An 11,212-nucleotide genomic window follows, 5' to 3' on the forward strand; every position below is an offset into this window, starting at 1 on the left:
GAGAGATTAATTTAAAAAGGCAGGAAGGAAGTTTTGCTTACACCCCCTTCCTTATCATTACACATTATTTGTTTGCAGCTACTATATGACAGAATAAAATATAATGGTGTGCTACCGGTAACTATTCCAACTCCATGTGCAATGACATCACGCGGGCAGTTTTAAACTGGCCAAGGTGGGAGCATTTATACCAGGGAAATTAGAAAACACTACAAATCATGGCTTGATATATGCTACTGTTGAATATCTAGATTTAAGAAAGCGATCAAAAATGTATTCATAAAGCCAATTAAATTTAAAAGTATATACTTTTATGTGGCCACTGCATTGTGTACAGCACAAAAAACATTCAGGAAATAGTCTCAAATTCAAAAACAACCACTCCTTACAGCAAAGAAGTCACATCGCTAAAGAAGGAATGAAAGATGGTTAAACTTCGTTGTTTCACTTACTCCTTCTTTGTGAGAGAAAAGGGGAATAGCCAAAATTCATTTTAAAAAACAACCAATATATATATGAACAGACATTTTACCAAAGAAAAGATACAAGTGACAAATGAAAAAACGTTCAACATTAGGAAACGCCAGGAAACGCAACTAAAACCACAGTGTGATATGGTTACACACTGATTAAAAGGCTCACAATTTTTCAAACCAACCATACCCACCATTGGCAAGGAAACGGAAGAACTGGAAGTCTCATTCACTGCTGGCAGGACGACAAAAGGGGATGACCACGTGAGGTCACAGTTTGGCATTTCCTAAAAAGGTATCTGGGCCCGGCCCAGTGGTGCAGCGGTTAAGTGCCCATGTTCCGCTTCAGCAGCCCAGGGTTCGCCAGTTTGGATCTCAGGTGTGGACATGGCACTTCTTGGCATGCCATGCTGTGGTAGGCATCCCACACATAAAGTAGAGGAAGATGGGCACGGATGTCAGCTCAGGGCCAGCCTTCCTCAGCAAAAAGAGGAGGATTGGCAGCAGTTAACTCAGGGCTAATCTTCCTCAAAAAAAAGGGTATCTACTCACCTACCCTGTGACTCAGGCATTGCACTCCAAGAAATTAACACAAGATCAATGAAACATGTACACAAAGAACTGGTTTCACACATCTCAGTGGTTTTATTTCCAACAGTCAAAAACTGGAAACAATTCAAATATGCAAACGGAAGAATAAATAAACAGTGGTACATCCACAGAACATCATACTTCCCACAATATAAAAAGAAGGAACTACTCATACTCATATAAGCATCATTGATGAATCTCAAAATGAAGAAGTCACACGAGGCTACTCAGGGAAAAAAAAAAGAGTAACCCTTTATGAGGAGAATCATATAGAATTCTGGAAAAGACAAACTAATTGTAAAACAAAATACATCAATGGTTACCTGGAAGGTAGACAGAAGAGAGAGACAGACATTAGTAAAGGGCCCGAGGTAAATAAGAGCTGGAGACCTTCATCATCATGATTAAATGGTTTTATGGGTTTACATGAATGTCAAAACTTATCAAACAGTACAGGTTAAATATAAGCAGCTTATTGCAAATCATTTATATCTTATTAGAGAACTAAAAATACAGTTCAACATGAAAATCTGGATCTCCTACAATTTTGGAAAGCCAGTCTGATAAACCTCTATTGACCCCACCATCTCCTTCCTCACACCATGGGAGGGATGCCTTGCCACAGTGCTGGCAAATACTGGAGACCCGTGAGGTCATTTCCACCAGATTCAACAGGAATGCAGGCTGGGGCACAAAGGCCACAGAGCTGGCCTCTCTCGTCTCAATTTCCTCCACAGCAATAGCCTTAAGGTGAATAGCCCAGAGAGGCTACAGGAATCCACAAAGTATTTACATGTTTTCCTCTCACCATGACCTCAGCTACACAAAATACTCACTTCTCCAGGTCATGAGAATTTGAGCCCGCTCATCCTTCACAGCCATAATGACTGGAACCTTCTAGGTGCCCCTTTAAAAGTGGCAAATCCCAACCAGTTTGGAGCAGTCTCTTCCCCTCCATACAAATCCAGTGTTTCTGTAATAAGTATGATTCCCCTGCCCACACAATCCTATAACCTGTGATGCCACTCTGGGGAATTCATGACATCAGAGCACATGGCTCTGCTGCAGGACCTGGGAACAGACTGCCCTCAGCAGCACTGAGCACAATGCAACATCCCCTGTGAACAGAACAATTTCATGTTGCTCTCACAAGCACCAAAGGTTATCTCAGCTGACCCTCCACAGACTGACCTCTGAACCACAAAATACCACGGCATCCATGCTACAATTAGGTCCACAAATCCCTGCACTCTTTTCTTGGAGGTCTTGGGCAGCAAGGCAAACTCGGGCAAAACTGGAGAGGAAAGCACATTCTGCCATCATACTGTCCCTCTGAGACACAGAAAGATTGGGATCCCAATCAAAGCTGTTCAATCCCTCACATTAGCAGAACACAGCTATTTTCAAACCACCACATACACTAACTAGAACCCCCAGATGAATGGTGGCTTAAACAATAAGGCCTTCATTTTCACACAAAGAGCAATGGGAGGCAGGCTGCTCCTGGGCTGGAAACTTGAAGGGCAGGAAATTCCATCAGAGTCACATGGGATCAACAATATCCCTGGAAAAGGCAGTCTATGTTTTTAAGTCACCAGCAGAGTCCTCTGGGCCAAAAACTGGTCAGCTCAGTCACGTAACTCATCAGTGAAAGTAATTACAGAAAGGAATAAAGATTCAGCTTTCTTACAAATGCCTCCTGCAAACGTAAGAACAGAGTTTGCTTCCCTGGACACACTGGGGAGGGTCAACGATGCACACCATGAGCACCTGAAAAGTGATAGAGCTTAGATGGCTTTTGCTATAGAACTGGCAGTGACATAAACCTGGTAAGGACCCTTGGCAAATTAAAGGTGCAAGGCAGCTCCCACATAACAGGAATTTCCATGATTTATCAGGATCACAAAGTTTAATAAGACATAGACAGCACCCTCATAAGGGATCTTCCCAGTGTCATTATACTTAAGAAGAAACAACACATTTCCTGCACCTTATCATTTTCCTGATGTGAACTTTGTGGTATCCAATGAGATTAGACTGAAGGGTTTCTCACATTCATTGTACTCCTAAGCCTTCCCCTAGTGTGAACCCTCCAGTGTGTATGCAATGAGGCTAGAGTTTCAGCTAAAGGATTTTCCACATGCACCATATCCATAAGGCCGTTATTCACTGTGAGCATTATGATGTTTTATGAGATGGGTGTTTTACGTAAAGGATTTTCAACATTTGCTACGTTATAAGGACTTTCTGCAGTGTGAATGCTCCTTGTGTTTAATGACACTGGAGTTTTTGGCAAAGCATCTTCCACATTCACTGCACTTATATGGCCTTTCTCCAGAGTGAACTCTCTCATGTTGAAGGAGTGAAGAACTTTGGCCAAATGCTTTCCCACATTGGCTGCATTCATAAGGCCTTTCTCCAGTGTGAATTCGCCTGTGTACAATGAAGTTGGAGTTGTCTGCAAAGGACTTCCCACATTCACTGCACACGTAAGGCCTTTCTCCAGTGTGAACTCTCTTATGTTTAATAAGTCTGGAGTTTTCAACAAAGGATTTCCCACATTCAATACACTCATAAGGCTTTGATCCAGTGTGAAGTCTCTGATGTTGACAGAGGGCAGAGCTTTGGCTAAAAGTTTTCCCACACTCACTGCACTCATAAGGCCTTTCTCCAGTGTGAATTCTTTGATGTTTTTGGAACGTCGAGTTTTGGCTAAATGATTTCCCACATTCATTACATTTATACGGCCTTTCTCTGGTGTGAACTATCCGGTGCATAGTGAGATTGGACTTTTGGCTAAATGATTTCCTACATTCCCCACACTCATATGGCCTTTCTCCACTGTGAACTCTCCAGTGTTGAATGAGCTCAGACTTTCGCCTAAAGGATTTCCCACATTCCCCACATTTATAAGGTCTTTCCGTACTGTGAACACTCCAATGCTGAATGAGGGTTGTCTTTTGCCCAAAGGATTTCCCACACTCCCCACACTCATAAGGCCTTTCTCCAGTGTGAACTCTCTGATGTCGAAGAAGTGAAGAACTTTGGCAAAATGCTTTGTCACATTCACTGCACTCATAAGGCCTTTCTCCAGTGTGAACTCTCCTGTGTTTGATGAGTCTGGAGTTTTCAGCAAAAGATTTTCCACATTCAATGCACTCATAAGGTCTTGATCCAGTGTGAACCCTCTGATGTTGATGGAGTGCAAAGAATCGGGTAAAAGATTTCCCACATTCACTGCAATCATAAGGCCTTTCTCCAGTATGAATTCTCCAATGTTGAAGAAGCGTAGAGCTTTGGACAAAGGATTTCCCACATTCCGTACATTCATATGGTCTTTCTCTGGTGTGAACTCTATGGTGAACAATAAGGTTGGATTTCCGGCTAAAGGATTTCCCACATTCTTCACAATCATAAGGTCTTTCTCCAGTGTGAACTCTCCAATGTGTAATGAGGTTGGAGCTTCGGGTAAATGATTTCCCACACTCTGTACACTCATAAGGCCTATCTCTGATGTTACTTTTCTGGTGTTCAACAAGGTGAGACTTTTTAAGTAATATTCCACATTCTTCAGAGTCAAAAATTCTTTCTCCAGTATACACTCTCTGAGGTTGACTGAGGCTATAGCTTCTGCTAAAAAACTTCCCACATTCATTCCACATAAAACATCTTTCCCTAGTGAGGAATCTCTGATGCTGAACAAGTGTGTGTTTGCAGCTGAAGGTGTTCGTGCATTCTCCCCAGTTATTAGTTTTTCCCCTCGGAAAGGCCACTCTGCTCTCGGTTTCACTGTTTGACCTCTCCCTGATGGCAGTAGTCTGTTGCTGAAGAAATTCAGAGCTAGCCAAGAAGTTCTTCCCAACTACCCTGAAGATAAATGGCTTCCCTGACACATTGCATTTGCAGTTCTTCACAAATGAGGCTCTGTTGACACGCCTTCTGAAGGGTTTCTCCCCAGTGCACTGCTTCTCATGCTGACAAACATTTGTGCTGACATACAACTGTACCCCACATGCCCCACACCTGTGCAGTTTCTGCTTCTCATGTGTTTCCTGGTGCTCAACCAAGTGTAAAATGTCTCTCAATATCAGGCCACACATTTCACAGGGGTGCACCTTCTTGGGAGGCAGATCTGCTTTGGGAGTCCTGACCTGTGACACTCTTTGTACAGAAACACTCTGCTCAAAAGGAGCCTCCTTGTTCTCTGCTTCATGACAACAACCTGAGAGAGAGAAAAATTGGTAAAGACCACGTTGACCTTGATGGGAGGGGGGCAGCCCATACATAACTATTTGTCTGAAAAACCCAGGAACCAGTCTATGGGATTGTTTATAGGAACAGGGAGTTGGGTTCAGGTTGAACACAGTGCTCTTTAGCAGTACTGGGCCATAAAGAACACAGGATGGGGGAGGCTGCGTGAGGCAAAGGACACAACCATGTGGTGTGTCACAAAGAGAGGTAGGGTGTACACCTCATTTCTCTGCAAACAACTGTCAGCAGGACCTTGTCTACTAGTGGTGTGAGGGCAATGTAGATAGGTATCTCCAAGCCCAAGAAAATAAAACTGCAGCAGAGCAGCTGTTGGTCAGGGAGTTTTAAGAATGAGCACACATCTCATAATACAAAATACAGGCCAATGCTGGAGACCACTGCAGATGAGCAGCAAGAAAAATGGGTGAGATAGGGACTCCAGAGATATGAGGATGAGCCACAGGACAGATGAAGAGTAGAAATGACACAGTGAAGAACTGACAAGCAACAATGCCAAAAATGAAGCAGAAATAGAATGTGGCCACTGGCATTAGCACCAAAATACCAGCCAACCAGAACAGGTTTCTGGTATCATTTGAGCACGGGACTGACACCATGCCCTCCCCCAGCATGTTACTGTTCAGGGTCAGGTTCCCTCTGAGCCCATTTTGCTGACTCGGGATTCATATCCAACCTATGGACAACCAAGGACTCTCCACTCAACTCCCAAGCCGAGCAAAAATATGGGACTGGGAGGACACAAATACCAAGGAAAGAAAATAACATCTGAGCAGCCGGTGCCAACCCAAAACAACTTGGCACATCACAGCCCAGAAAAAAAGAAACTAAATATGCTACAGAGAACTCGGGATGGGGGTCTTGCAACAACAGCCCATGGTTCATATCAGGGAATTATTACCTGCAGCAGGCAGTGTTGGAAATGTCATTTATAGGAAGGAAGTAGACCTAGAGCATAGATGCCATGGATCTGGACAGTGCCACCCAGCCAGGAAGAGGGTAAGTGAGTTGGGATACATTAGGCTGAATGCAAGACTCCTGACCCTGGATCCTTCCATGGGAGGCTAAAGGGAAGCAGGTATGGGGCCTGCTCAAGAAGAGGAGAGGGCAGTGAACACACCTCAGTCCTACCAACCACAGCACTTACCCAGGGAACAGGGGAAGGAAGCAGTGCTCATGGTCCTGAGTGAAGAGGACAGAGCTATCTCTGGGGAAAAAGAAAGGGTAGAGACTACTTCAGGGCATGGCGAAAGGTGTGAGGGACTTACCCAGAGAGGTTATAAGTGCCAAGTTCTCCAGCATCACATCACGGTACAGGCGTCTCTGAGCCTCATCAAGGAGACCCCATTCTTTCAAGGAAAAATATATGGCCACATCTTCAAAGGTCACACAGCCCTGCTAAGATGATGACAGATAAAATCACAAAGAGTCCAATTCTGAAGACCCACAATCCATCTCCCTACACGTCTACTCTATGACCATTCATTTCTCAAGCCTTCCAACTCAAGAGGGTAAATCAGGCCCTGGTACCACTGGTGTCATTCTCTCCTCATGGTCCCACTGTTGACTCAGTCCAACCACCAGCAACAAGAGGCAGGTAGACAAATACATATCTAAGCTGTGGCCTAGCATTCGGGGATCCAGCCCCTCCAGACAAGAAATTCCCCTGGTATGGTCACTGTCTTCTAATTATCAATGCAGGGCCCTGGAACCCTCAGATGTGCCCCTCTCCAAGTACACATCATTCTTTAGACTGCACATCCCTCTATCTCTGTATCCCACAGACACGACCATGGTCACCACCACCCCACTGCCCCACACCATGGGTATCTCCCTACCCTCCCCATTTGTTACTAGTACTGTATACCAATCACTTCCTCCTACCCACCTTTGGGTTATGGTGGTGGCCGATCACAGGACACCTGAGACTGGACACATGAGACCAACAGCAGTTTATGAATCACATAAATTCACACCTCTGAGAACAGGACACCACTCACCACAAAGGCCCACATGGGAGCTGCACTCCAGAGAAGAGTGAACAAACGGGCTGCGGGATGCAAGCTTCATAGAATCGAGAAGGTGGGATGCCCCCTGGTTCCCACAGGAGGATGTGATTGGCTTGTCTGAATAACTTTACAGGCTGGTAGGGAACTGACAACTGCTACAAAGGGATAAGCAGGAACTGCTCCAGGTTCCCTTGGTCAAAAGGGCCATGAGCCTGGGAGACATTATGCACAGGAGCAGTGTGGGGAGGGAACTTACATTCAGGCCACTTCAGGATGTCAGAGTTTTGCCAAATGTGAAAGAAGCACATCATACTGGGTTTGGGACTTATACCACAACTTGGCAGACAGCATCCACAGTACACTTAGCAAATTCAAACAGGACCCAATAGGACCAGACATCTCATGGTTCCCAACAGCAGTGTTACCTCAAATCATGCTATGAAGGCCTCACTGAGTGGCTCTGTTCCTTGCTTCAGACTTAGACACACAGAACCAGGTGTAGATCTCAGATACCCAGAGTCCACTGCTACTTCTCTGATGCACTTGCTGTCGCCTCAGCACATACAAATTTCTCTGTCCCCCTAACCTTCATTCAAAGCCCAGCTCCATTAATCCCCCATCCCAGGGCAAGTGAGTCTCACAGATGGCCAAATTTACCCCTGACCTTATCTACCAGGCTGAATGAAACACCCCAGACCCCACCAAAGTCCTCGCAAAATCTTGGTGAGTCCAGAGTGGTAAATATGTAACAGCTCTGGATTGCGTGTGATCTTACATGAATTGCCTCTGCATTAATCTAATGTCCACTTTTCTCCTAGAAGCCTCAGCCACCTTATCAAACTATCCAGTCTGATACCACAAACTGTCACTGCCACTGATCTCCCTTACCTATCTTGATGAAGCTCAACACCATCAGCCAAGTACCCAAACAAGAGTCACAGCCCTTATTCAGTTTTACCTCTAGGAATATGCACCTTCTAGTACCAGCTCCTGGGTTAACTTTCCAAACATCTTTACACTGGCTGTCAGTAATGGGAATATGTCTACATAAAGCCTGAAATGGACTTGGGACCCTGGGTGTGGGATTTCTCCAGGGTCCCTAAACTCAAGAACTGGAAAAATAACATTAAGAGTCTTAGAAAACCACAAATCAGAGAACATCGCGGTGGAGGTTCCGGCCAGTGAGACACTGGGACACCCTCCACGTCCCTGTGTGGGTTCCATAGGAACTACCGCAGTCAAGGGAAGCTGTGAGGAGGACCAGGCCTGGGAGGAACGGGAGCCGCAGGGGGGTGATGGGCTCAGGCCTCCCTGTACCCTTCCCTGGTCCTGGGGCCAGGTGACCTCAGGCTGCCTTGTGTTCTCTGGGCCTCAGTGTCACCCCTTACCAGCTGTGGGACCCTGAACAAAGATTCCACCTCCCAGTGCCCCACTGTCCTCAACACCTCCCTCCACGCTGTCCTTCCTGTGAACAGGCTTTGGGAAAGTGCTGAAACCCTGACGGGGACCGCGTCCCTCTCTGTGCACAGCCCTCCCGGCTCCGGGGCCCTCGGACTGAAGGAGCAGCCCCTCCCCTGCCGGTCCAGGCGGGACCCCTCCTCACACTGTTCCCTCGGATACAACGGCGCCGCCGCCCCCTCCGCCCGGGACCCTCGCCCGCAGCCCGGTCCCCGACCGCAGCCACAGGCCCCACGAGCGCCTCCCCGGCCCGGCCCCGGGGCCTGGGCTGCAGGCCCGGGAGCAGCGCCCGCCCGAGGGCTGGAGCTCGGGCTGCGCTGCGGGCGGGGCGGCCCGGAGCCGAGCGCTCACCTGAGCCGGCTCCCTCCGCGCGGCCGCCGCCATCGGCCTCGGGGGCGGAGCGGGGCCGGGAGCGGCGGGAGACGAGGCGCCGGGCGCGGCGCTCCCTGGCCCGGGCCTGGCGCGGGGCCCCGGGCGGCGTCGCCGAGCCTCAGAGCCGCCTGGGCCGCGGGGACGGCGCCTCCGCCCGCGCCTCCTCGTCGTCCCCTCAGCCCCGACCCGGCGCTCCGAAGCCGGAACAGAACAACCACCAGCCGCAGATACAGCCCCTGAAGAGGACCCCGGAAGACCACTCGCCACCCTGGTGTCCAACCGGAAACTCCTTTTGTCCTGAGCCTTCATTGGCTCTGGGAGCCGTCTGTCGTCGTAGAGCATTCAGGGAAATGTAGTTCCAACAATCCAAGGAGGAGATAAGGTTCCAGGAGGACAGGCCTTGGTCCATTGTGAGTGGCCGTGGGCAGTGATGCTTCTCTTAACAGGGCTCCCCTCTTCTTAAAGGGGCCGTATGCGGACTTCTGGGGACTGCTTTCTGCAACTGATCAGCCAGGCATTCAGGCCGTGAATTAGGATGACAAATGTTTCCCAAGAGGCCATTGGCAGCAGTGCAAGTTGGCCCAAATCTGACGTGCCATTTTCTGCCCGAATACTGTTCCCTCAGAGGCACACAAACTTTGGGACTCCACAAAAGTCGTCATGCTTTCAGAGCCCAAATCTGTTGATAAACCACCCCATATACTGAACAGAACCCCCAAGAAAAAGAGGACTGAAAGAGTAAGGCCTTTCTTATCGTACAACCCAAATCAAAGTGTGGCAGGCAGTTCTCGGGTTGGTGACTTGGGAGCTGGAAAAACTCATCACAAGTATCATGTGAACCTAACATGTCCCTGAAAAGGTAGTCCTTCTGGCAAGGTGACAATAGAATTCGTTAGGTATCCTCTAGGTCAGAACTGGGGGAGGTCCATGCCCCAACTACTCAGAGGGAAGGGAATGCGGACCCCCTAAGGCTCAGGCTACTCCTAATTTGTTCTACCACCTGAGAGAACAGGTCGGCTTCCCTGAGCACACGGGGGTGGCGACTGGTGCACGCTGTGTGGACCTGCCAGGTGGCAGGGGTGAAATTGCTTTAACAACGGAGACTGGTAATGAGGGAAATCTGGGAAGGGCCCTGGGCAGGGCAGAAACTGCAACACAGCCACGCGTGCTTCTCACATAAATTAGACTTACGCGGAATCTCCCATGGATGTTTGGATGTGTGAGAGTCAAATCAGTCTGATGACTAGTCCAGAGGCTTTGCTCCACTTTTGTTATATTGAAGAAAGTAATTGCACATTCCTTGCACAACTAAGGCCTTTCTCCAGTGTGAAGTCACCAGTGATCATGGAGGGTAGGGCTGCAGCTAAAAGATTTCCCATATTCTCTACACTCATAAGACCCTTCTCCAGTGTGGACACCCCGATCCTGAAAAAGTGTATGTTTGCAGCTGATGGCTTTCTGGCATGCTCCTTGTTGTAATACCATTTTAACCAAGCTCATATTCAGTGGTTTTGTTTGGCCTCTCCCCAGTATGTGTGGCCTGCTTATGGTGATAGCCTGGGGTGGCTAGGAAGTCCTTCCCAGCCTCCGCACAGGTAAAGGGCTTCCTGGACAGATGAAATTTGCAGCTCTTCACAAATGAGACCCTGTCCATGTTGTTTCTGAAGTTTTTCACCAATGTGCTGCTCCTGGTGGCATCGAAGGTTTGCACCGAAATAAAATTGTTTGGTACATGTCACTCTCTTGTAAACAGTTTCTGCCCACAATGTTTTCCTTAGTGCTCAGCCAAGTGTAAAATGTGTTTCAAGATGGGGCACACATCTCAGAGGGGTGGATGTATGGATGAAGGGACCTGCCTTGCGAGTCCTGACCTGAGCCTCTCCTGCAGAAACACCGTTCAGAAGGAAGCTCTTTGTTCTCTGCTCTGCACCAAACCTGAAAGCAAAGAAGTGACAGTGAAGTATATGTTGGTGATGTTGGGAGGAATGAGTCTACAATGACAAATTGAACTACATCCAGCTGAGTTACTCCATTGTATTG

General features: G+C 47.8%; 1 protein-coding gene across 1 annotated transcript; it reads right to left on the reverse strand.

Moving 5' to 3' along the window:
• Positions 1-1,103: 1,103 nt before the first annotated feature.
• Positions 1,104-9,400, reverse strand: LOC124251216 (zinc finger protein 256-like). Its single transcript, XM_046683807.1, has 3 exons — positions 9,152-9,400; positions 6,602-6,731; positions 1,104-5,286 (listed from the first exon to the last, which is right to left on the reverse strand). Exons 1-3 carry the CDS (start codon positions 9,182-9,184, stop codon positions 3,299-3,301), a joined length of 2,151 nt encoding a protein of 716 aa, XP_046539763.1. The 5' UTR covers positions 9,185-9,400; the 3' UTR covers positions 1,104-3,298.
• Between the last annotated feature and the right edge of the window lie 1,812 nt (positions 9,401-11,212).

Source organism: Equus quagga, chromosome 13 (genome assembly GCF_021613505.1).
Source record: "Equus quagga isolate Etosha38 chromosome 13, UCLA_HA_Equagga_1.0, whole genome shotgun sequence".
Taxonomy (NCBI): domain Eukaryota; kingdom Metazoa; phylum Chordata; class Mammalia; order Perissodactyla; family Equidae; genus Equus; species Equus quagga.

Coding starts and splice junctions, on each gene's coding strand:
- LOC124251216 (XM_046683807.1), bottom strand. CDS start 9,184: ATGGCGGCGGCCGCGCGGAGGGAGCCGGCTCAG. Junction 6,732..9,151: donor CGCGGAGGGAGCCGGCTCAG/GTGAGCGCTCGG, acceptor TCATCATCTTAG/CAGGGCTGTGTGACCTTTGA. Junction 5,287..6,601: donor GGCACTTATAACCTCTCTGG/GTAAGTCCCTCA, acceptor TCTCTCTCTCAG/GTTGTTGTCATGAAGCAGAG.